The sequence below is a fragment of the Herpailurus yagouaroundi genome, unplaced genomic scaffold (assembly GCF_014898765.1).
Source record: "Herpailurus yagouaroundi ecotype Mexico unplaced genomic scaffold, PumYag 140, whole genome shotgun sequence".
Taxonomy (NCBI): domain Eukaryota; kingdom Metazoa; phylum Chordata; class Mammalia; order Carnivora; family Felidae; genus Herpailurus; species Herpailurus yagouaroundi.
The window spans coordinates 26,158,649-26,186,534 of record NW_024412395.1 but is presented as its reverse complement, the minus strand read 5'-3'; the positions used below and the strand labels follow the sequence as shown (position 1 = coordinate 26,186,534).

The 27,886-nt window shown below is 35.1% G+C and overlaps 1 protein-coding gene across 1 annotated transcript in view; it reads right to left on the bottom strand.

Moving 5' to 3' along the window:
* KYNU (kynureninase) overlaps window positions 1–27,886 on the bottom strand; it is a 114,592-nt gene that overhangs the window by 61,485 nt on the left and 25,221 nt on the right. Inside the window, exons 5-9 of the mRNA XM_040474973.1 lie at window positions 19,854–19,936; window positions 11,389–11,450; window positions 9,523–9,594; window positions 8,189–8,263; window positions 5,493–5,639 (exon numbers count right to left, since the gene is read on the bottom strand). Of these exons, the coding sequence (XP_040330907.1) occupies window positions 5,493–5,639; window positions 8,189–8,263; window positions 9,523–9,594; window positions 11,389–11,450; window positions 19,854–19,936 (439 nt within the window). The remainder of the gene's footprint in view (window positions 1–5,492; window positions 5,640–8,188; window positions 8,264–9,522; window positions 9,595–11,388; window positions 11,451–19,853; window positions 19,937–27,886) is intronic.

The window sequence follows — 27,886 nt, the reverse complement described above, 5'->3', positions numbered from 1 at the left end:
AGTTCGTATGCTCCATTCACATCCTTTTATACCATTCCTTTGGCTGAATCCAGACGGAGGCTCCAGGGTATACAAGTCTCTACTATAAGACCATAAAAGTTAAAAATTTCTTTACTCATGCTCTTTCCAAGCTACCGCTTCAGACACAAACTTGAGTCATTGGAAACCTGGATCACTTCATGAGAGAAAGTGAATTCCTGGCCGCTGCATGACAATAAAAGGACATCTATCACAGTGAAAGCATTTATGGCTTTATTTATTTGTTATCAAGACCCAGTCTACCTAATATACCAAGAATTTCCACTGAAAATAACCTCTATTTGTTACCTTTTTTTTAATCCTAATCCAAATTAAGAAATTACAATTTATGGGGAGTCCATTCATTTCTCCAGATGATCCAGAGATTCTCCCTTTATTCTCTCTCTTTATATTTCATTAGTTGCCTAATCAGTTTCCTGTGAATCATTTTCAAATGCTTTGTGAAATGAGGTAGAAAATAAAGTAAGAAAGAAATAAAAGAAAGGAAGCAAAAAATGAAAAATTAGGAAGGGATGGAAGAGGAAAGAGGAAATAAGTTTAAAAAAAAAATGCCCCATGAGGGTCAAAATGGGAAATACTGTGGGTTGGTAACTCAAACTCTTTCCCAACCCCTTTTCCTTAACTTCTTTCTACTATAAGACCATAAAGGTTAAAAATTTCTTTACTCATGCTCTTTTGAAGCTACCACTTCAGAAGGCAATGAATCATAAGCAGAAATCTGCTAGCTTTTTCTGGGAATAATTTTGCACTTTGGATGAAAGGGATAGATTAAGCTGCACTGCTACTTCTCCTTCCTTCCTTCTCTCTGCCTTAAATAGAATTGTGATATCTGGATTTGGGACAACTGTCTTGTGACCGTGATGTGAGAAGCCTAAGAAGAAAAACAAGAGAGCCCTGGAGATGCCATTTAGACGTTACTCAACTGCTTACTGCATCCCAGAAGGCTTCTAATTCAAATCTTTAATGATGGGAAAAAGAAGTTCCTAATTTTTGGCTAATTTCCCACAGGCATTTTGTTTCTTAAAGTGTAAAAACTTCATAATTGATTTAGGAATATTAAAGAAAAGACCAGGGGCATCTGGGTGGCTGTCGGTTGAGCGACCGACTTCGGCTCAGGTCATGATCTCACAGTGTGTGAGTTCAAGCCCCGTGTTGGGCTCTGTGCTGACAGCTCAGAGCCTGGAGCCTGCTTCTGATTCTGTCTCCCTCTCTCTGCCCCTCCCCCACTCATGCTCTGTCTCTCTCTGTCTCAGAAATAAATAAACATTAAAAAAAAAAAAAAAAAAAAAACTGGAAAAAAAAAAAAGACCAAACCTGAGAGGATGGAATTAAGAAGTGATTGGTTGAAAAGGCACAGAAGAGGAGCATGTTAGAGTTGCCTGTAAAGGTCCAGAAGGGTGGTGGCATGAAATAGTAGGGACATTTTAGGGGGATACAAACTAGAGCATGCTGACTTCAAAGTGCATGTAGGATTTCCAGGTTTAAGACACAGATGAGCATAAATAACCATTTTTGAGTGTGGGAGTACCCTGTAGTTTCACTTGGCAGTGAGAATGGAATCTTGGCAGTGGTTAAAATCTCTAGGGATAGTAATTCAAAGGACAATGGGGAACAATTACATTCAGTGGGTGTAGAAAAGAAGAAATGATTAGCAGAAACAAGTAACAGAATATGAAAATTTAGAAGTAGAGACGTAAGGCAGAGCTCCAAAATAGCGGGTTGGCCAATAATATGAAATAAAGTAGATGGCTTCAAAGAAAAAATAAAAATGTATCTTCAAATTAAGATCTATTTTTGTATGCTGACCTTCCCTTATAATGTGATTCTCTAACCTGATGCTATGTTTAATTTTCCTTGGCCTGCCCCACTTGTCACCACCTCAGGCCTTCTCATTTAAGAAAAACCTCAGCATCTGAAATTTGTTACATGAATCAAAACTATAGTATCAACTGTTCTTTTGATTCATTAGTTATTTTTAATTTTTAGATGATCACTAGAAATCTTGTATTTTTTCTATGCTTCAAAATCAATTTCTATACCACCTACAACCAAATAAAAAAGACATAACCAAATATAAAATTGGGCAAGACACTTGAACAAGTATTTCATAAAAGATAGTACTCATGCAAAAACACATTTGAAAGATCCCAACCTCATCAATAGTCAGGGAAGTGCAAATTAACACTACAATGCATTACCATTACAAACTAATCAGATTGGCTATTGGTGAGGATATAAAGCAGCAGACACTCTCATACCTACTGATAGGCATATATACCAAATTGATACAACCCTTTGGAAAGTTGGTTTTATTGATTAGGATGGAACATATGTATACCATATTTCCAAGATTTTCAATTCTAAGTATATATACTTAACAGAAATCGGTGTGAATGATTACCTAAAAAAATATACGAGAATGTTCAGTATAGCATTTATTGCAATGGCTCTCAAGTAGAAATAAACTGCAAATATCTGTCTTGATTAGAATGGAAAACAGGGGCTCCTGGGTGGCTTGGTTAAGCGTCTGACTTTGGTTCAGGTCATGATCTCACAGTTTGTGAGTCAGAGCCCTGTGTTGGGCTTTGTGCTGACAGCTGGGAGCCTGGAGACTGCTTCAGATTCTGTGTCCCCCTCTCTCTCCGTCCCAACCCTGTTTGTGCTCTCTCTTGGTCTTTCAAAAATGAATAAACATTAAAAAAAAGTTTTTTTAAAAAAAGGAATGGAAAACAAAAATATTGTGATCTATTTCATACACTATAACAATATACTGAAATGAAAAGAAAAACAAAACTACTGGTACCAAAATCTCCACAAAATTACTGTTACATACAACACGAGTGAATTTCAGAAACATAATAGTGAGCAAATAAGACAGATACAAAAGAGGATATATTAACATGTTTATAGATGGACAAAGTTAATATAAATGGCTGCAAGTCAGGAGTGGTACCTTTGGTGGTACCTTTGGAAAAAGGCACAACTAAGAATTCTGAGTGGCATAAATGTTCTAGAAGTTTCTTAAAGTGGATGATGATTATAAGGGTTCAGAATAACTCAACAAGCCACTTAGTTATGATGTGTGCTCATTTTGGTATATGTGCAATTCCTGTCCTAACTTTCCTTTCACATGATTTTGAAATAAAAACTATTCTTGTTGACTTTCATTGTTCCATCCCAAGATCATTTTGGTTCCTGCCATACTTCATTTCTGGAAACTTTCTTCTTTTTTAAATCTTATTTAGCCATTTCTCACAGTGACTCTTTTATGCCATTTTCTCCCCAGGATTTCCTAACTCGTTTTTGACTGACACCTTTAATTTTCTCTCTGCCTTTGTCTTCAGCTTTATCTTCATAGACCACCCAAGAGAGCTATGTAAGTGTACATTTCAAATAACTTTTCTCAACATCCATTGGGAATGTGGGAAATTGTCTAGCAAGAAAGAGTATAAATGAGTGTTAGAATAATTTTGATAATGGATAAATTGAAGTCTACTCTGTCACCATTTCACTCGCATAGTCTCTGTCACTTCTGTGCAGTTACATTTAGATGGAACTGCTCATTCCTACCTTCATTTGACTGAAAGCTCAATGAGAATTTCATGTGGCAGGCATTTATTATACTTTTTAAGTAAAAGAAAGCCTGAAAAATACCAAGAGAACGGTTTTAGCAACCAAAGTAGTTAAGAATGAGAATTACCTGTGGCACCTAAGCAAACAAATTTATTTTGCTTTTACATGGGAAATAAAAGAAAATAGATATCTGAGCCACACTCCATAGCTTTGTATTTGTTGAGGTCAGTAGAAGGTGTGAGGGTTCCCTAACTAAACAGTGGAATGTGTGCAATACAGTGGATACTTTACATTCTTCCTTCTCAACACTGGATTTATAAAGTGGGTCCTGTTGTCCCAAATTAACACTTGTGAAAGAGGCTCAGAAAAGTCAAGTGATTTGCCTGAGATCATATAACAATTAAATGACCTAGTTAAGGTTTAAAGCTCAGACTGTGATTCCAAAGCCCGTGGTCTTTCTTCTCTATCTTCCTGCCTCATTTCAATGAAGGTTAATGAGACATGCATGTACACTAAGGGGATCAGGGACTGCTGGTTACTCGCATAGCACTGAAAAATATAATTTTTTATTGACCTCTCTTTATTTTGGTGTTTAACATTTAAAGCCTAAATTAAGAAGACATTATCTTTATATCTTTCGTAATGCACCACCTTCACAGTTATCCATCAAACCAGTTGGAAGCCGTGGTTGGAAATTCCTAGAGACAGCGGATAACGGTGCTAAATTTCTTTTCATTAGTTCTATTCATTAGCTTCAATAACTGAATATATTAACTAGACCTCACACATATATTAATCCCATAACTTGTTAATGTTCAGAAGAAAATTCGATTGTCACCTTTTTAAATGCATAATTTCATCGTTGAATCACATAGAACTGTTATGTAAGGATTTTAAATACAAATTGTAACTGTTGAACATTGATCCTCTGATTTCCTTTTTCAGGCAAACAAACACTAAAAACACTTTTTTATAAACACTTATATAAAAAGATGCAGCTTCAAAATAGTAAGCAATTTAAGTGTGATTTAGTAATACGTATGGAAAAATTCTCGTTATTGGCAGGATAATAATTTCTCAACATTCTTTTTTTTTTTTTTTTTTTTTTAATTTTTTTTTTTTTCAACATTTATTTATTTTTGGGACAGAGAGAGACAGAGCATGAACGGGGGAGGGGCAGAGAGAGAGGGAGACACAGAATCGGAAACAGGCTCCAGGCTCTGAGCCATCAGCCCAGAGCCTGACGCGGGGCTCGAACCCACGGACCGCTTGATCGTGACCTGGCTGAAGTCGGACGCTCAACCGACTGCGCCACCCAGGCGCCCCAATAATTTCTCAACATTCTTAAGAACAAAGTGGCTTTTTAAAAGTACACTGTGTAAAAATCGACGGTTAATTTTTATTCTGCATCTCCCTTTCTTTGAGCACCTAGGGTTAAGTGAGAACTGAGTTATATTTAGAATGAGTTATAGCATGACAAAGTAGTAGCGTTGTGTTTTGAACAATCCTGGCATATGCAGTTATTTTCTGAAGTATTCTGTCTGGTGCCTGGTGATGGCATAACTCAGTACAAATGACATCACCTGCATGCAGAAACCTCACCTGTCTTACTGATTAGAGGCAAACTTTAGGAGAGCAGAAGGTAGTAAGGAAGTGAGGCCATAGAAGTGACAAAAAGAGGTTTAAAAAGAGATGCCTCAAGCAAAAGACTACAGATTTTTTTTTAAATGTAAGACTGTGTTGTTTTGTTTTGCTTTTAACTGTTGAAATAATTTTACATGGGTGCAAACAAAAAGATTTCACTACAATGTGCAGTAAGCATACTTCTCAGTAGAGTGATTTTTTTGGGCAATGTGGGAAGGAGAAAATGATGTGCATACCTTTGCTTGTCCAGCTTTTGTGATGGCAGGTATATTAAAGAGCTGTCCAGTGTAAAAATGTACCCCACTGAACAGGATCACTGCAATTGAGTCTCCTTCCTTCTCAATTACTTCAAGGATATCCTCTGTTCTCAATGTTTCTTCCCCCTAAAGTCAAGTTAGACACAAATTACACCAAATCCACAATAATAAATTTATCACTTTAAATTTTCCAATCTAAAATTCACTTTGATGGAGCACCTGGTGGCTCAATCAGTTAAGCGTCAGACTCTTGACTTTGGCTCAGGTCATGATCTCATGGTCCTGGGATCAAGCCCCATGATAGGTTCTGCACTGAGTGTGGAGCATTCTTCAGATTCTCTCTCTCTCTCCCTCTCTCTCTCTACCCCTCTCCTACATGTGTGAGTATGCAGGCTCTTTCTCAAAACAAATAAACATAAAAAAAAATAAAATTCACCTTGAACTTTTCCCACCTAAGAACAATCAAAGACAATTTTTTTTTCAGATTAATGGTCGTCAAAAATCTGACAAGAGAGCAGAATTTTGGTATGGTTTTTTGTTATAAGAAATGATAATAAAATAGTAAAAAAAATGTTTATAAAGTAAAGTCTTTGCAAAACCCTACTCACTTGAGTTTTTTCTTCAGTTTTTCAATTAATCTTCAGTATCTCCATACCTACGAATTGTTTTCTCCTCCTTCCCATCCAGTAAAGTATCAGAAAGTACTAGAAGTCCATGAAATATTAAATGGCGAAAATTTCTTGAAAATTATTATTTCATTTATCAACCTATCACAATTTTTTCCAGGATAAAAAATCCTTATAGATCTTTCATCTGAATATAACCTAATCAATATTTTCTGTTACTTTAAGGAGAAACTCTCCTCCACATTGATCTAAGGATCAAGATCCAAAAATCAAGGGAAATATCAATAAAAGTCAATATTATCAAGGTTAGTTTTCCCTACTTATCCCCAGCTAAGACTAATTATTGCTTACTTAGAGAAAATGGCTAATTAATTTAGATTTGGTCTTGCAAACAACTTGAGCAAAAAGAAATCAGCTAAATAAATACAAAGTATCTACTTGTCCTAATCATTCTTAATCATTCATAAAGTTTTTATGAATTTTCTACTGTGCTAAATCTGACATAGTTTTGAAGTCAAAGTATAATTAACTCCATTAATATCTGAGGGAAACTCCTTAAGGTATTCATAAATTTTCCTTCAGTTATTTTAATTTTTGGTAACTGTTGCTATTTGTCCATTACTATGTCCCATGTTAGGCACATATATATCACAAATACAGCACACACTTTAATTTCTACTAGAAGGTTGGAACTTGTTTACAAAATTGAAATCTATAAAAATGGTATCGATGCTGAAATCTCTAAATTGTTAACTGATGTATACTTTATATGTAAAAAGAATGATTTCAGTAATTGTAAGAAAAATTCTAAGTAAAATTAATAGCATGGTAATCCAAAACCTTTTTCTGGGAAGAATCCAATATATTTGTCCACCATAATTTCAAAAAGAAGATTAATAGAAGTATTATATATTAACAATCTATATATTTGAGGATTCAGTATAAAGCAAATAAGAAATATATTTTTAATGGCAGAATGTGGTTCTCTCTGATGTTGAATTTCTCTAATCTCGTAATGCTAAAGAATGTTCCCAAGATTATGATTAACTCATGAGGTTCCACAACACTTGTCTCTCTTAACATTAAAACGTCTGGTAAATTAGTGGCTATATTCATTTTTAGTAGAAATTAGCAATTTTTATATGAGGTATGAAATAGATATGCTGTCACAGGTATGAGAACTTTCCATTCCATTAATTTATTGCATGTTGGCAAATAGAACTAAATGGAGTAGATTTTAATTTCTCAAAGTATTCTGAATTGAAAGAAATAATTGTTCAACATTGGCTTAATAGCCTGGGAGCATCATTTGTGAGACCTACAATTTATTCTGTGTAGATCTCTTGATGCCAAATTACACAAGCTACAAGGTTCATATGTCAAAGTCTGTGCAACTTAGCCTTACATACATCTCTATTAATGTAAAGTACACAGTATTTTAGATCGTAAACATATGTCAAACCTGATTAGGTATTTCCTTTGTTACCTGTTTAAATATGAAGGTATTGCAGAGAGATAAAGTAACTATCTCAAAGTCCCTTGCCCAATAAGTTGATGGGTCTGGGATTTCTGTGGAGTGTATTAGCCAGGCTGAAAAGCCCAAGTCCTTTCCACTAAACCATATCCCTCTCTACACCTGCTTTGAGTCAAGCACAAAGGACAACATCTGATACTTAGAGTAAAAAGAGATATTTCAACAATATAATTTTAAAGGCATCCATAAGCTATGGCGCTTGAAACTGAAAATGATATATGTAATTTGCCATCCTTTCCATCTCACTGAAGAATATGAGAGACTCTAGTGGTATTCAAAGGAAAATAGTTTGCTTGTAACATGACTATCCCTTGAAACATGAAAATAAATACACCTCTTAGTTAATTCTCCATTGTAAGCAAAATTAGCTAACAGTAACAGAAGTATAGGTCTTTTATATTTTCTTGAAAGTTCTATTAAAGTAATGAAGATAATAAACTTCTGAGGAAACTGAAGAAAAAAAATCAATCCCAAATAAAAAGCATAATGAATATTTATTTATCTTTCTCTCATACCTCTCTTGGCTTTACAATCCGCATACTCTTCTCAATGTTAAGTCCATGTAGTTGAAGCTGTGACTCAACAGCATACTGGAAAAGAAGAATGATTTATTAAATCAAGTCCAATGCACAGAAATACATTAAAATAACTCCAAAAAGAGATAATAAAATGACAATAAAAGCACACTATTATATTAACTTTAAGGTCAAGGTTAAAAGTGACTAAACAGAACACATCAGAGAAGAACTGCTTAATATAGTTTATACACAGGAATATGAACATTCCTTGAAGCACTACATTTTTCATCTAGACTTTAGGGTGTTCCAAGTGATTTTTAGAAGATGTCTTGTCACCTAACAAGTCAAAAATGGAGCTTACAAAATAACCAGAGTGAGTACTGTGGACTTGCTATGTTTGAACTAGAGTATAAAAAGGGCTTACCCTAAAAAGAAAGGCTTTACCCTAAAAAGAGTAACTAATAAAAGGAAAGAAGATCAGAAATTTCCCTTCCCTGAGCCTACAGGATATGAATGGGAACAGGAAATTACAGGGATCCTGAATTTTTCTCAATATTAGGGTTTTCATCCTTTTTAGTGAAGTAATGGCTATTAATTTGATTAATAATGTCAATAATATATAATTATTAAGCAATAATTAATATTAGGGTTTTCATCCTTTTTAGTGAAGTAATGGCTATTAATATGATTAAATGACTTAAAATTACAAGATGTGGGTTAGAATAGTTAGCAGTGATAACAGAAAGACAGAAATCAAATTTGTCTAGCACTAAATCTGAAACACGCAATACACTTTTAGTTGTGTCTCTGTCTGGAACAATCAAATTTCTTAAAGTAGCAAGATTTAATGAACAACAAAAAAAACTTTTAATCTTTAATAAATATTTTTTTCAATAATAAAGCAGCAATAATTATGCTAGCATGCTATCGACAAATAAAAGTTTATACCCTTATTCTATGTAGCTGAAGGGTTAAGCACTGGGGTATGTATTGATTTGATTTCATAAAATAAAACAGCAACAAGAGTTAATAAAACATTTATAACTGCACTTGATTTAAACCAGCAGTTCACTCAATGTTTTTAAAAAGACTAATAAATCAATGTTCCTATTCAATCCTTTCCTCCCCTAACACATGTTTTACTTGAACAGGAGGAAAAAAAAAAAAACTACAGTCTATATTTTAAAAATGCCTAATCAAAAGCACTTGACAGATGTTTTTATTGTAAGGTTACTTGGAAGAGATTAGTGAATAAACATTCAAAGCAGGCAAATGGTGTGCTCCTCTAGGAAGAGTAGAAAGAATATAAATATAATTTGAAGAATCCTTACATGATCTGAAGGGAAGGCTTTCGCTTCCAAAAGAATCTTATACCGTTTTGGTGTAGGCTTAAAAAATGATAGCTGCAATGAAATGGATTTATTGAGAAAAGCATTAATGCACAATTTATACCTGTGTTCATTGTATACCACATTACTTAATTACACATCTCCAGCATTACTTAATTACACGTCTGCATGTCTATCAAGGGTACCTCTGCCAATTAGCCTTATTTCCAATGAATTACAAAAAAGATAAAGGTATTGGTTCATTACATTTATCAATGGAAAAGCAAATTTGGGAGACAATGTGAATCAGATAAAAACAAATTCTCAAACTTTACTTAAATTTTAATTGATAAATTATCTTCCTAGTGCTTTTAATGGTGATTTCTCTATCATGAGGCTGAAATATCATGTTCTATATAAATCTTATTGATATTGATTTATCTTAGGCTGTTGATTTGGTTTCTGGTACATAATATTTCCACTGCTTTATGATTTTATAAGATTTTATTTTAGGTCCAACTAAAAGTACCTCAGGCCTGACATGAGACATTTGGCATTTTGGAGGCACCAGGGAGAAGTGGCTTATTTGTTCAGGGGGCCTTTCTTTCCCGCCCACAGTTCCTAGAAGATAACAATAACAACAATAGCAATGGAATGATTGCTGCTGTTAACTCAGTGTTAATCATTGGCCAAGTGCTAAAGCAATTTTCACATATCACATTTCACCCTCCGTGTATACCTGCAAGGTAGGTACTCTTGTTCTCATTTTCACAAAGGAGAAAATGAAGATTTAGAAATCACTAAAATCTTGTCCAAGGTCAAACAGACATTAAGTTACTTAGCTAAGAATCAAACCCCAGGGCGTCTGACTTAAAACTATGCTATTTACCATCATGTTTAACATAATTCATGAACATGTCCCTCTGGGGATATTTCATAATCATTTCTTCATTTCATTAAAATAAAATATTAATATAGTCATTGTGTACCTTGGTTACATAGACATGTTTCCAAAAACTTGCTTAAAAATGAAAATATTTTTCAAAGCATCAAGCAGTTACTATAGGCACCATATTCCAAATCAAGAATATATTTGACATCTTAAGGTATACATATTTATTAAGTACTTAGGCATTATGAAACACTTTAAATACAGTAACTCATTTAAGGTATTAGATCCCTTTTCTCCAAGCTAGTTTTTTTTTTTTTTTTAATTTTTTTTCAACGTTTATTTATTTTGGGGACAGAGAGAGACAGAGCATGAACGGGGGAGGGGCAGAGAGAGAGGGAGACACAGAATCGGAAACAGGCTCCGGGCTGAGCCATCAGCCCAGAGCCTGACGCGGGGCTCGAACTCATGCACCGCGAGATCGTGACCTGGCTGAAGTCGGACGCTTAACCGACTGCGCCACCCAGGCGCCCCACTCCAAGCTAGTTTTATTTTTTAATTCTTTTTTAACCTACTCCTCCAAAATTAATATACAAAAACATAACTGATCCATAATCCCACCCTGCTAATGTCCAGCATACTGGAAAACTCTTTCTGAAAACCTCAGTGTTTGCTGGCATTTGCACATCATTGTTTTGTGTGCTTGCAAGCAGTTTTGCTTTTAACCCACTGTGACTTTTATTCCTTATGTTCTGAGATAAGAACTGTTCATCATTTTAAAGCTCTTAGCAAGAGTCAACTCTCCCATGATTATGAAGAAGCCTTTCTATCACAGTCCAGCATTTCCTGGTAAAAATGAAAATAACCTCACAACTTATTTTTAAATAAGTAAACCACCAGATGCTCATGAATTAAAGATAGAAAAATGTCAGATTCTACAAATGAGTGTATACTAAACATTGGTGGGAAAGGAAACTTACCAGTAGAAGATGTAAATTAACAGTCAAACCATTCATTAGGGCTATTTCTTTCTCATTGGCTCCTGCAGAGTAAACATATCATAATTTAGATTTTTGTATTCATGCTAAAGTTACTTGGAAAAACAAAGTAGGAAGGCTTTGCTCCTTCATGCTTAATGCTTTTAGAGATAAGGACATATTTGATGTGTCATCACAAAGAAATGGAAGTTTTCCCGCTTGACTCATTTTGCCAAATGATATCTGGACTCACATGCACATAGCTAGCTAAAATTATACTTTTTGATATAGTAAATAATAGCAACAAAATAATGAAGCATTTGCTTTTTCCTGTAAACTAAAAATGATTTATCCTATTATCAGGTAGTTTACCAAATTCCCACAGAGTACATTTTTGTGGTAAGTGTATCTCGAAAGAAATCAAGGCCAATCACAGGTTTAAAGCTGGTTGTTTCAAATGTCCAATTAAAACTCACCTTTAATAAAGACAGCTAGTTTGCCAAACATAATTCACTGTTATTGCAGTGAGACATATAGTAGTTTATAAGACAAAAGAGCTAGGAAGCAAAATACAAAGACCTAAATAGCTCTGGGATTTATTCATACACACCGAGATACAAGATAATTAATATAGATAGGTATCATCTGGTGGAGAACACATGCAAAATTAATATATCCACTACACAATCATAATCTGATCTCATTCTTAGTAAGGAGGGTTTGAGTGCTAGAAATAGACCTAGAGACAAAACATATATTGGATACTGAAGAACTCAGAGTAATACAACAACAATAATAATACTTCCTTATTTTTAGTTCTTATGATGTCTCTTAAAAGCAATTAGACCTGTGGAATAGGAAAAATCTACTTAACCACCACTGACAAAAATGGGTGCCTTAATGTTTGTAAAGCTGTATCAGATGTTAGAGAACATGTACAATACAAATCCCATATTTCATATCCAAAGAGATATTTCTGTTAGAGTTCCATTTTAAAAGAAGAGACAATAAGTACAATAATTAATCTAATTTATAGATAGATTTTAGGATAAATTCACTTGAGGAGAGGCCACTAGAAATAAGTTTATAACTTAGAAATTTATATTTCAACACAGTCATCTAGTCAAGAAAAACTTTATGTTGCATTTAGCAGATAGATGTCTCCATTTGATCATTTGATGTGCAAGGTTGGTAAACAATTGGTTAGAGAAATATCCCTGGTCATTTGTTAAGGTGAACAGCATCTGAAGTCAGTGAGACCAATCTCATTCTACATTCCTAGCAGTAAATAAAATTTGTCCTAGACATACAAGATAGATATGAATATGATAACCTTATGTTGCATATAGTGGCATATGTCTTCTCCTACAATATGAAAATCCTTTGGAAATATGTAAGATAAATGCTGCCAGCTTTACTATATTTGTTTCTTTGCATTATGGTATGGTTTTTTACTGTTATTTCTAAAACAAAACATTATCTAAGATATCTAACGTGATATTATCTTTAATTCTCTGAAGCTAATTACATGCATCATTTCTGAAAACCATTTATTTCAAAAAATATTTTGGCAGGAAAAGTGAAAGGAGAAAAGGAAGGAAAAGTAATATAAAGAGAGAGGAGATTTCATAGATACAGAAGCATCTGAAAGAATGTAATGAGAAGAAAAAAGAATTCAATAAGTTAGTTACCACAAAATGAAAACAAAGAAATAGAAGAGGCAGGAAGGGAGGGAGACTTTCGGATGAAGTTTAGACATCCTATTTTTGCTTAACAATTACACTCTGATTAAAATGACTGTAGATTTCTTGAAAATTTTAGTCCTCTAAACAATACAGTGTTCATTGTGGATAACCTAATTTTTTTTTTTTGTAAAGAATGTAATGAACCGTTTGTGCTAGGCACAATTAATGTAGACATACACTTGACCCTGCTTCCAGCCCACCCTAGCCCCCACTTTCAATGGCATACTAATGGTTGGATCAATTCTTTGTAAATAATCCCTCACTGTCTTGAATAATTTATCTGTCAGGATGCACAAAAATTATCTCATCTTAGAACACTCCAAATTCAACCAAGTACTCCACAAAAAAGATCTCCTCACCTGCTAGTGAACTTTGTGAAGGAGACAGTCTATTTAATGTGTGTGCATATGTATGCAGGAATATGTGAGGATGGTGCAAATATTAAAGTTTCAGAACATTAATGGAAATGTTTATTTCAAATATAACCTAAAAGCACTGAAGAATCAAGGGTTCTTAACATCAAAGGACCACAAATCAGACTTTTTTAGCATGTTTTTAAAGGAAAATTTACCTATTTGACCTATCTTTTGATTAAAACTGCATTTCTGAAACCAACAGTTGTTCTTCTAAGATATTTCAGTATCATCATCATGCCATAAGAAAATGTTAAAAATTAAACAAACTGAAATTCTTTCAAGATGGTTTTCCTTGTTCTTTTTCTTTTTCCTAAGAGCTTTTTTTGAATTAATGTTGACACATCAAGAACTATCCGCATTGCAGGGTAAAAACATTTTTAAACTTCCTGAAAGCTTATCAAGATTTGAAAATCTTTACTTTAGAAGATCACCCTCTCTTAGAAAAAAAGAAAGTTTCAAGGTTACATTGGGAAGCATTGTCTACATACATTATCAACTCCCTGTAAGTCAAATATAGGAGGCTGATGTTCATTACCAACATTTCCCTGCATGTTTCTAATTTTAGTTTAATTTCAAATATTTTGCCAAGAGAAGATGATAGGGCCCCCAGCTGGTTAGTGTTTAATAAGAGGATTCATGATGGATCTCCTACCTGCCATCCATGTTCTGTATAATTTTTTAAGCAGATGCAAATGTTATTGTGGATTTGCTTATTTATAAGGTTTGTAGTTAGGCTAACTCTCAGAACTTTCCATTCTGTGTTTCAAGTAGTAAATTCCTGCCGCCTCTGTAGGTAGCTAGTGCATGGTTAAGGATTTGTAACTGGAGACAGCTTCCAGGGATTATTGCTTCTCAGAGGGTCAACCATGAGTTTCATAAAGCAAATTTATGTCCACATTACAACATTTTTATAAGCTGAAATGCATGTATCTAGCCCTTTGTAATTTTTATGCACCCAGGGAAGAGTAGGCTTAATAATAATACTAATAATATTCTTCAGCAATTCTATTTCTAGCATCTTGATAATATGACATTAATTATAAGGGGAATTTACTCCATGTTTTGCAAAATTGTTGGCTCCATATAAAATGTTTTATTAATAGTTTTTCTGCTCATCTGAAATTGGAATTCTTTTCTATGTCTATGAAAAAATGTAGGTGCTAATTGTCTCCTCCTCCTCTCCAACTACTCTATCAATTTGTACACGTAATAATTTTTATTACCCTCCTGCTACTTCTTTTAGGGAAATTTTATGGTGAAATAAAGGCTGTGGTTTTAAGAACCTGGAAGATTCTATCATTGCCCCAACTATACAACTTGTCTGTTTGCTCATAACACATTTAGGTAGCTGGCAACTAGCAAAAATAAATTTGACTTCCGCTGCTCTTTACTGTGCTTACCATATAATTATTTTAATTATTTCATGATTTATACAACATCTACTTCCAACCAGGGTTTGAGGTTTCTTTGGTTACAAAGTGAGGGAGCATTATAAAAAATAGCATTAGAGTACAATATATGCAGATGAGAAACAAACAAAAACTGTTAAATGTTTTTGTTACTTCCAATTCAGTCAAATTTCCTCAGAATTTCCTAGGAATCCAGGCAAAAAGGGAACCTGGGTGGGATTTGCAACAAACAAGATAAATACAAATATATGTAAAAACATTTTCTAAAATGATCTATTCCTAATAAAACAAACAGTGTGAACTTATTCATTTTTCAACTTGTCTTAAGAACCATTTCTCTAATATATACAACTGAAAAAAGTAAAGAAAATTGAAGGATAATAGTGACTAAAACTTTTTTTAAAAAAGTACCAGGGCGCCTGGGTGGCGCAGTCGGTTAAGCGTCCGACTTCAGCCAGGTCACGATCTCACGGTCCGTGAGTTCGAGCCCCGTGTCAGGCTCTGGGCTGATGGCTCGGAGCCTGGAGCCTGTTTCCGATTCTGTGTCTCCCTCTCTCTCTGCCCCTCCCCCGTTCATGCTCTGTCTCTGTCCCATAAATAAATAAAAACGTTGAAAAAAAAAAAGTACCAAGTTTTAAAAATATCATTTATAATACACATTTGTAGACACAGTCAATTCATATTCCTTTGGTCAATAAGAAATAGTAGAAATATTTCTCCTGATAAAACACAAATTGTAGAGAACAAAACAGACATGTAATAAAATCACAATTAAACTAAAGATCACCTTCATTCACTGACATTTCAAAAGAAATTTTACAACGTATTTGTCATATGAGGCTTGAGACTTCAATAAGACTATCTACCTTATGTAAATCATTTAATATATATACTTACTATATATAATAGTTACTTATGATATATACTAACAATCATATATCTATAAACAAAATACATAATGTTTCTTGAGTTCCATGTCTACAAACGTGACTGTGCTCATTTCAAGAAGTAATTGTTATCTTTTACAACCCATATCATTAGGATCAACTGTCTATAATTCAGTTAATACAACATTAAGAACAAAACCACAAAAAACAAAGAAGTTTGTCCCATATGTGTGATAACTTTGTATGGTATTTCAAAGACACAGAAAAATCCATAAAAGTAGAGTTGATAAATATATATATTTAATTTTTTAATACATTCAATCCTTTTACTTGTCTAAATAAATCTGACTAGTTAGTGGGCTTTTTTTTTTCATTTTCCTTAGTAATTATAATGAGAGGTGGCTCGTTTAAAATTTCAGTGATTGCTGTGATGCATTTGCTGGGCAACAAAATACTTGCATATTTAATAAGTTTCAACAGAGCTATAAACTTTTAAATGGTCAAAGGAAATCTTTTTGCAGGGTTTATTGGCTTCATAAATAAATCTCACAAAATAATATTACCTTCCCACTTGCCTGGCCTGTATATAAATATCCTAACTTGTCTTTAGAGGATGATAAATATTAAGCACAAAACAACAGGATTAGAATGCAGTGTATGTTCTGAAAGCAAACCTCGTAAAGAAAAAAACAATCCACAGCTAAAGAAAACATATATGCTCAGGTCAAATTAATCCAGGATTTCTTCAGGTTTTTTTTTATTTCTATGTTAGACATTTGAATGAATATAATTAGCTTCTAAAAAAAATGAACCCATATGGAAGCATTATTGAACAACGATTTAACACATCCTTAAATATAATCAAGGACTTTCCTCCATCAGAATATACACTCCTCTGGATAATGCTGACACCTGATCAAGTGCTCTGTGTTCTCAAGGACCTGATTGGTCTGGTAGGAGATGTTAGGTTTTCATACCTGCCCTGGCTGACCAATATTCTGCCCATGGGTCCCAGCCTCAGGCATTGAGAGCTATGCAGATTCACCCCAGGGCTCCTTGCAAAGGTCTGGATTCAAGCCCTGCACACTCAGCCTGTCTCCTTGTGCTGCCTCCAAACTGTGTTTCCAGGCTTCCAACTGCTACTTTGTTGAGCAGTGGAGGTATTTCTGGTCTATAGAGATTTCTATTGATTTTTTTTTTTTTTAGTGCTGCTATAAGTCTGTAAATCTAATGTTTTTCCTATCATTTCTATGTGTTAGGAATAGAAGGGATCCCTTTCAGTTTGTACTTAAATCTGTTATTTTAAATGAGAAGTCAATATTCTGATCCTATAATATAACCACAAAAAACAGAAATGTATATGGTATAATGATTACTCAACAATGGCTAGCAGGAAATAGCACTTGCTTTTGCTTGCAACCCTTCTATTTGTTTTCAACTTTATGAATATGTAACACTATTTAACACAAAACTAAAAATAGATTTTCCTTAGAAGTCTGGTAATTTGGGCTACATCACACTTGAGTGTCTTTTCCACTGTGCATGTGATGGGGTTTGCTGTAAGGTGACCCTATTGAGCCACTGTATTGGGAAAACTCATGTCAGAATCTTTAGGTTGTCCAAATATCACAGAGAAGACGTTAGTAGTTTCCTGCATAGATAATGGATGCTAAGTTAGAACAGAGGCAGGTAAACATTTATTTAACTCTTTTGTTTTCACCAAGGAATTTGTTATAGACTAAACTGTGTCCTGCTGAAATTCCTATGTTCAGGCCTTAACCTCCAGTGTGACTGTATTTGGAGACAGGGCCTAAAGGAGGTAATAAAGTTTAAATGAACTCATAAAGGTGAGGTCTTAATCCAACAGGACTGATGTCCCTACAAGAAGAGAGACACCAGAGATCTCTTTCTCAATGAGTGTGCACAGAGGAAGGGCCAACTGAGGAGGACACAAAAGGCAGCCACACACAAGCCAGGAAGAGAGTCCAACCAGAAACCAATGCTTGGATCTTGGACTTCTGGTCTCTGTCTTGAACTGTGAGAAAATGTCTGTTGTTTAAACCACCCAGTCTATGGTATTTTGTTATGGCAGCCTGAGCAGAGTAATATAGTATACATATCCTCCCTTTGGAACCTGCTTTTCCCTTCGCCAGAGACTCACCCAGCAGTCCTGGGGGGTGGGGGGGGAGGGAGGACTCACCTGACAGCATGGAGTGGGCAAAGGGAGCTGGCACTCTAACTGAATTTTAAACAGACTTACGACACATCTCTCTGTTTTCATCCTATTTTACTCACACTTTTAGAGATGCTTATTGTAATTCCCAAACATTTGAAGGCTCTGCAGTGTAAAGCAGGTGGCTTTCCATTTTTTGTCATTGAGAGATTAAGATTTGGTTAATTTAATTTTATTTTGCAAAAGCAGTTACCATTTGTCCACCTGCTATCCAACTCCCAAAATGTTGCTATAATCTCCTTTGCTATTCTATTTGTTCTTCAGGGTTTACACTTTTTTATTATTTTTTTTTAATTTCATTACAAGTTTTTAGTGAGAATTCAGTAAAAAGAACACTTAAATGCATGTTCAGTCCTCTATCTTTAACTGGAAATTACCTCTGTTTTGAAGCACTAGTCCCAATGTTTGTTTTGTTTTGTTTTGTATTTATTTGTGTTATGTATAGATTATGTATATATATATTAATTTTACTTTTTTTTTTTTTTTGGTATCTTCCTTTAATGGGAGTCCCATGAGGACACCTCATGGGATAAGGGTGTTGAGTATTCTTACTCACTCTTTTACTTACTCACCATTTGTCCTCAGTGCCTATCACAAATCCTGACAGACATCAGCAGAGGCTCAATAATTATTTTTTGAACAGACAAACTATTCCTCAGGTTTACATGGTGTGCCAATTGCCATAATTCTTTCAGGTGTAAGTCTTACTTTCTTCACTCTAATTCTACTTTGTCCCAGCTCACATTGCTTTGGTTTTCTGATCACTGACCAAGATACAATTGGAATGAGGCAATAAAGATATTTTTATACTTGTCTGTAGAGGAGTGAGGTTTGAAAAGGCAGTATGGAAGTTTGAGGTTTCCTCCAAATAGTTCCAAATAATAGCACTCCAATTGTTTAAATATCATTAATTTTTTGTTCAATGCCGTAAATATCATACAAGATTTCAAGCAATGCTGAATATTTAACCCAATTAAATATTTTTTTTAATTTTTTAAAAATTTTATTTATTTTTGAGAGAGAAAGAGACAGAGCATGAACAGGGCAAGGGCAGAGAGAGAGGGAGACACAGAATCTGAAGCAGGCTCCAGGCTCTGAGCTGTCAGCACAGAGCCTGATGAGGGGCTCAAATTTGTGAATCAGGAGATGACCTGAGCTAAAGTCAGATGCTCAGCTGACTGACCCACCCAGGCATCCCCCCCCCCCAATTAAATAACTTTTTTCAAAATGTCAACATATTCACCATCTAAAACTTTCCTTGAATATTACCTAGAGTACATACAACTCATTTTAGGAAACACATAAACCAAAGAACAGCATCAACCGTATTATTTCTAATAATTCTCAGCTTAACTTGAAATTTATCACCATGGATCAAACTGAAACAAGCCAAACCCTGCTTGGCATTTTAGGATTTTAGCATGTAAAGGTTAGTGTTTACTTTATCAAGTATAATGAAGTATTAGAAAATTTAAGTTGATTTTTATGAGATTTATTTAATTACAAATAAATACAATGCATGTGTTTTTTATTAGAGAGTAAATGTTACTGTTAAAATACACAAGAAAAAATAATAAACTATTTTACTTCTGTACTAAATAACCCAGTTATGTTCTCTATAGCCACCAGGTCTCAAAGGTATCCTCATTCTTTACGTTATTGGGTTAAAATAGAAAATCAGGATGTTCTTCAATAAGATTTTTACTTTATAATCCAGGTTTATATCTAAATGGTAATGCCTTTATGATTCTTTTGGGAAAAATCCATTTTGTACTTACCTACAATGTCATTCATAAGGCCTAAAATAGTCTCATCTCCTGTAATCCAAGGACGTTTCCCTATCTCATGACCGTAGGCTCCCCTGAAATTGGAAAGGGACATAAACATTACTAGTTTCTTGGAGGGTACTTGAGACTGCCCATGTACTATTCCATTTTTTTTCTCTATTTTAGCATCTAAGATGTTCCTTTTTCTTCTTTATTTTGAAAATTTCAAGACTATTTGAACATTCTACTTGTATACCTGTAAGTATATAGTAAGTAGTATCTACACTAAAACATAGCTACTATTTTTTGAGGCTAAAGATTAAAATGATTACGAATTCAGTTTTTAAATACAGGTACAATCTGTAAACTAAATAAGAGTTTATATAACATGACTACACTCATGATGACATTTTAAGTAGATAAATAAACTTGGCAATAATCAAAGCAAACACTGTATCTTGACCTGTTTTCTAGCAATTACATCTACCATATTATAGCTCAATTTTATTCTTCTAGTAAGTAAATATCCCCGTTAGGCAAAATGACAAAACACAAAATGCCTAAGAGAACTTTAACTTTCAAGAAGTTTCCATTACATGAGGAAGGCAAATACTTTTGAAATACGCAGAAAAGAATTGAAAAAGAATCAAGGTGGGGAGTGACTTCATGTGCTGTTTCAAACTTGTGCCTTAGGGAACTCTGAATTAGACTGTCCTTAATTCTTTAGGAATCTAAAGACTGCATAAAGTTGTAGGAAAGGCATAAGCATGTATGTTTTGTGTAGTGCGGTCTGTGCCTGGATCTATACTTGAAATCCAGTGAGCTGGCAGTGGTGACGTGGTAAACCTGCTGTCAGAGGTGAAGGGGGGCAGAATATGTCACCCCGAAACATGTCGCTGTGGTGTATTGATTATCTTGAGCTGCAGGCTTAAAAAAAAACTGCTAATACAGGGAGAGGTTGTCCCTGAACTCCCTTATCTGCCTGAAGACAGATCCCCAAAAGGAATTCAGCTGTCATCAATCCCCTCCCTGGGAGTTTCATCAACCAGAAAAGATTGACTCTTGTCACAGGAAAGGGGACTAGAAGTCAACACCACATCCAGTTGGGCTTTGTCACAATCTATTCTATCTTTTATCTATTCTCCTAAGGGCTCTTTCGTCTTTCCTGAAAATCACTTATTCTCTCCTCTGTGGCCTCTCCTCTTATCCTCCTCCTCTTTCCCTATTAAGATAGGATTTAAGCCTGAATTCTAAGTCATTGCGAGGAGCTCTTTTCCCCCGCACGTGTCTCCCATGTGTACCTAAGGTATACATGCTAATAAATGTGGGGTTTTTTTCTCTTGCTGATCTTTTATTATAGGGGTCTCAGCTAAGAATTCAGAAGGATATGGGGAATTTTTTTTTCTCCCTGAGAGAGCAGTGAGGTAACAAGAGGAAAGGACCCCTGTTTTTAGCTTTTGTTGATTTGACGGTGTGAATATTCCCTGTGGTCCATTTCTTGGCATCCACAATATTCCTGAATATTTAATGACTGGTTTTTATTGCCTGGTCACAGCCAATTCCAGGTCACCACTGGTTATGACACTATATGTATTAGAAGCTGATAAGGCCTGTAAAAGCAAAAGTAAATGGGTGGCAATATGTACCTTAAAGGATTGCAATGGAATAACATGTAACACCTTTTTTCTGACTATTCCCTAACGTAAATCTAATGCTACAACTCCCTTCTTGGGCATGTGGGTTACAATGCAGTTTTTAAACTAATATTTTGATTACCGTATAAACTGACATGAGGGAAGAGGACTTTCTTTGAGGATAAACAGAGACTGTAAGAACTGAGGAGGAAGAGAAGGGCAATTGCTAGCTATTATTATTCATATTATTATTAGGTAGCCTGCAGCTTGCCTCTTCTTGACTTCCAATATAAATGCTAAAGACAAAAATCATTATCATTAAATGGTAGTTAAAGGCAGATATTTGGATCCTTTTTTATTTTAATCACACAGAGCTCCGTGGCCTTGCTGATAGCACAATACATCTTATTACATTTAGGTAGTAAAATTCTATGTTCTGCCTCAGAGAATTTATATCTCAGAATATTATGCCACCTACTTCTCACTCTGGTAGACACCGTGGCAATAATCTTTAAGAGTATGTTTCTTCTTGCAATGCATTTGCCATCTCCCCCCCTTTAAAATATCACACACAGAGTCTGCTTCTTCATTTTGTCAGTCTACTAGCCTGGGGTAGTGAAATGTATTTAGGAAGTTGTTACCCCAATAAACTCCAACTAAAGTGGCCTGTCTTTATAAAGAGTTGATGTAGATTACAGTGCAAGTTTAAACATATGTATCAGAGAAAACGATGGTATTGCTCTCATTCAAAACTGCCTAAAATACTTGCAGCACAGTTGGAATGTTCTTTTACAAGTGCTGGAAAGGAAAAGAGCGTGGCAAACAGTTCACTCCCCATTGAGGCATAAATCATTCTCCCTGAGTGAGGTGCTCTCTGAGATGTCTATGGAGTGCTATCTGCTCACGAAATTAGATCTCAGGACATAAAAGCCTATTAGGAAGTTAATAGTGGATCCTCTTTGAAATAGGACCATGCTTTAACCATCCTACAAAATAAAAATTAGCCCAGCTTTTTAAAGCTCCTCCCAGCCCCGCCCATGAGTAAATAAATAAGACATTAATGATTGGCCAACACAGATGTCAGGAAAATCTTTGTAACATGTAATTCCATGTACTTTCTTATTCATGCTGAAGGCTGGCAGACTATGCCACACTAAAATTTGCCTCTTTGGCATAAAGAATACCTTGAGCTGAAGGCACCTGATGAACAGCAGGTGCAGGGACTAGATTCCTCTGAACTCCCCCATCTGCCTGAAGACAGGTCCTCCAAGGGAACTCAACTATCATCAATCCTTCCCCAGGAATTTCATCAACCAGGGAAGATTGACTCTTTTTCCAGAGAGGAGCCTACAAGTCAACACCACACCTAGATGACTTTGTCACAAACTCTCAGGTCTCCCATCTATTCTTCTAAGTGCTTTACATCCTTCCTAAAAATAATTTATTCTCCTCTATGTGGCCTACATTTTCCTCCTCTTCCCCTCTTAAAATGATATATAAGCTCTCAAATGTCACCAATTTTTTTTTGGTTTTCACTTTTTTTCCTGCCATGCTCTCATGCATATAATATTAACAATTAATAAATATTAATTATTATTTCTTATTAATCTGTGTGTTGTCAGTTTATTTTATAGATCAGTTGTTGAACGTAGGGGGTAGAGGGAGCATTTTTCTCTCCTAGAATACACTTTTTTTTTTTTTTTTACAGAAACACTTGAATTGAATGAAACTGTAGTGTCAGCAGGAGCATGCCTCTCCCACGTGTGTCACCAGCACCCTCCCTGTACACATTGCCATGTCAAGTCATGCATTGTCTGAACACTAGGCGGTTTGTTCCTAATGTGAAATTCAGTGGGCCATTTTCTTAAATAAGTCGACCTAAAATGTCACAGGTCTTAGAAGAATCCCCGTAAAGATACAAACTGGGTCAAGTCTTTGCACCTATGAAAAAGAAAGAAAACCATATACCTAGTAGATATGACAATGAAAAAAAACCTAAAGTATTGTGATTATATCTTAGAGACCTAATATACATTTCTCAACTTACAGTGTGCTCTTTGGGACGGATATATCTTTCTCGTGTAGCCAAACTTTCCCACTATGATTATTAACCCATGTTACTCTCCTTTAATCTGGGCCATTAGTAAATCCATAATACATAAATATGTCATTTTAAATTTCTAAAAAAATTCTGGCCAATCCACAGTATTCAAGCATATTAATGCTGTTTCTTATGGTTATAGCCCCATTTCTGATAATAAATTATCATATGTGAAATGAGTCAAATAATCATAAAAATTTTCTATTTCAGAATATTGAAAATATCTAAATGCTGTCATTTCACAAAGCAGAAATAATTCTCCCAAGTAAAGTGTTATTAATCTACTTTAAAAATCGCATGCAGTTGAAAATAGCCATAATGAGAAGTTAAACAAAATCCACAGAGGTAAGTGCATTATTTTCATTGTTTTGTCTTGAATAACTTAAAATTTTAGAAGAAATCAGTTAGGTCCAAAAATATTTCTTTAAAAAAAAATTTTTTTAACATTTATTTATTTTTGAGACAGAGAGAGAGCACGAACAGGGGAGGGTCAGAGAAAGAGGGAGACACAGAATCTGAAACAGGCTCCAGGCTCTGAGCTGTCAGCACAGAGCCCGACGCGGGGCTCGAACCTACCGACCGCAAGATCATGACCTGAGCCGAAGTCGGACCTGAGCCGAAGTCGGATGCTTAACCGACTGAGCCACCCAGGCACCCTGGTCCAAAAATATTTCTAAGTGTGCCTCTATTCTTGACTTTCCTTTAGCTGAATTAATCAAAGATGGTAGCCCTATGAATTATAAAAATCAGTCTGCCTTATCGCCAGCGATGGTTTATTTTGTAGATAGGTAGGTACTAAGTCTGTGATAGGATGTAAAAGATAGAGATACGGACAATAATAGCCATAAGCCAAGTGGCATTTCCTACCTTATATGTCATAAATGGCCAGTCAGACTTGGTATCAATATCCCAGAGCAATATTTCACTTAGGCTAAGTACTGTAATTTTTAGTTACTGCTAAGATTATAATTTTTTAATATATTTTTTCCTGTTAAGAAACTAATTTCACTTTGCATTATTTAGGAACTGTGTAGCTCTCTTTGACTCAGTCCTTCTTGAAGTCTTCCACTGGTCAAGAAGAGAGGAAGGCACTGGCCTGATTTGGTTATCAGCTAAGAAGTAGGGCTGAAGTGGGGTTGGAGAAGGTGAAGAGAAACAGATAATCAGAAAAACTCACCACAATAATGGGAGGCCCTGGACCTAGAGGCAAACCAAACATATGTGGGGGTATTTAGTACAAAAACACAAGCAGAAGCCAGACAAGTGAATAGACCAACAGCCCACCATAGTGGCAAGAAGATTACTTAAATTAAAAGCATGTGAACAAACAGCAGCCTAAGAAACACTAGACTTAGGGAGAACATTCTGAAAATGATTAGAAATATTTAAAAAATATATTCTGATTATTAGAATCTCAAAATAGATATGAAGGGAAGCCAAACCTGAAAGTCAGGGAAAAAAATGCAGGAAAACGAAACCAAATCAGATAAGAATTCTGAGCAAGACATTTGGCTCTCATGGAAACTCTGTCTTCTTCTTTCTTCAGTTTTCATGCCACTGGTCCTTCATATTGGTAACAGTGCCTCTGTTTCAAGTTTATTTTAACACTGCCTGTGCTAGTACCACAGGCATTAGATAACACTGCAAAGTTCTTTTTTTTTTCTTAAGTTTATTTATTTATTTTGATAGAGACAGAGACAGTGTGAGTGTATAAGGGGCAGAGAGACAGGTAGAGAGAGAGAATCCCAAACAGGCTCCGTGCTGCCAGCACAGAGCCCAATGTGGGGCTCGAACTCACAAACCCAAGAGATCACTATCTGAGCTGAAACCAAGAGTCAGACGCTTAACCTACTGAGCCACCCAGGCACCCCATAACATTGCAAAGTTCTTAATTTCAGTGGTTAAGAATATAAATTCACAACTCAATGCAAAAATCATAGAGGCTTACATAATTTATTAAGCCTGTATAACTTTATCTGCATAACTTGTATGCATAAATTGAAAAGTAAATATCACCACATTTGGAAGCATTTTGCACTAGCAGGGTTTAGTATTTAAAAAATGAGGGTCATAGTTAATAAAAATGGTTAATATTCATTTTTGGCCCTAATATAAAAGAGAGCAGAGAATTAGATTGGATTTGAACTTTAGAGTGTCCTTGCCCCCTGGATATTCATTCAGCAAGGCTGTGCATTTTTATCCTTTAGGAATTTAAAAAAGATTCTGCCCTGCTGTCCTGTTCATCTGCTATGATTACCGTACTTTACTAGGAGACTGGTTGATTGTTTTCAAGACTTTAAAGTTGTATTCCAGGGAAGTGTCTTTATGTCATAACACCCTTCTATTGTTGTTGATTTTAAATTTTATATTTTACCTTGTGACAATGGAAAATTACATATTCTTAAGCCCTTCTACCTATTTTTCATTAGACAGATGATTCAGAAAGGAGGTGCATTATTAATGCTTCAAGCAATGTCAACTAAATTTTAAAAAGACTTCTGAGTAAAAGATGAGGTAGCTAGTTTGTTTTATTTTGTCTTTGTTTTGTTTTATTTAGCCTTCTTGCTTTATTATTTTTTAAATTATTTTGTTTATTTTGAGAGAGTGAGAGAGAGAGAAGGAGCAGGGGAGGGGCAGAGAAAAGCCCAAGCAGGCTGCATGCTATCAGTGCAGAGCCTGTTGTGGAGCTCAAACCCACAAACTGCAAGATCATGACTTGAGCCAAATCCAAGAGTCAGACGCTCAAGCGACTGAGCCATCCAGGTGGTCCTGGTCTTTTTGCTTTAAATTGTGGTGGCCCAGTCAACATCAGGGTCCCTGTTGCCCTGTGGATGTCAGTGGTGTTTGAGGGCCATGATCAAAATCGTGTTCTATCCTATCTCACTGCCCATCTTTGATCTCAAAAGTGTTCATTATTTCTTTGGTCCTAAATGTTTAGCTTAAAATTTTACTCTGGACTTTTCCAGCTAAGTTTCTGTTGGGATGAAAACTTTTCCTCTATTAGTTTACATCCTTTTGGTTGAGGGCCTGCAGGTTGATTGATATGAGATAGATTAACAGGAAAAGTTTCTTTCATGGGCACGCAAAAGTACTCAACAAAAAAGCGATTCACTGAATCGCTTAGGATGATTCATCATCCTAAAAAAGAATGAAATCTTGTTCTTTACAACAATGTGGGTGGCTCTAGACAGTACAATGCTGAGTAAAATAAGTCAGTCAGAGAAAGACAAATACCACACGATTTCAATCAGTTGTGGAATTTAAGAAACAAATGAACAAAGGAAAATAAAAGAGACCCAAAAAACCAAACTCTTAACTAAAGAGAAAAAAACTGATGGTTACCAGAGGGAGATGGTGGGGGGATGACTGAAATACGTGAGGAGGATTAAGAGCACATTTATAGTGATGAGCACTGACTAAAATATAGAATTGTTGAATCACTATATTGTATACCTGAAACTAATGAACTCCATATGTTATTTATACTTGAATTTTTTTAAAAATGAAGAAAAATATTAAAAATGGACTATATATATATATATATATATATATATATATATAAACATCATCTTTATCTTTATCCATTTATCTATGGATGGACACATGAGTTGCTTCCGTATCTTGGCTATTGTACGCAACGCTGCAATAAACATAGGGATGCACACATCTTTTCAAACTAGTGTTTTTGTTTTGTTTGGGCAAATATTCAATAGTGGAATTACTGGATCATACAGTAATTCTAGTTTAAATTTTTTGAGGAACCCTTGCACTGTTTTCCACAGTGGCTGCAACAGTTTGCATTCCCACTAGCAGTGCGTGAAGGGTCCTTTTTCTCCACATCATTGCCAACACTTGTTATTTCTTATGTTTTTTATTCAAGCCACTCTGACAGGTAAGAGGTGATATCTCACTGTGGTTTTAATTTGCATTTCCCTGACGATGAGTGATATTGAGCACCTTTTCACAGGTCTTGTTTTTAATAGTGTAAATATTAAACAATTTAAAAATAATATTAAAATTTGGGGGGCTCCTGGGTGGCTCAGTTAGTTAAGTGTCCAACTTTAGCTCAGGTCATGATATGGTACATGGGTTCAAGCCCCGCATCAGCTCCGCACTGACAGTGTGGAGCCCATTTGGGATTCTCTCTCTCCCTTTCTCTGTCCCTGCCCCACTCGTGCTCTCTCTCTCTCAAAACTAAATAAATAAGCTGTAAAAAGAATGTTACATTTTTTATAGCTAAAAGTATTTTTAAAGTATTTTCAGTTTCAGCTTTATTAGTAACTACTGAGGAAGGATAAGAAGCACATAGG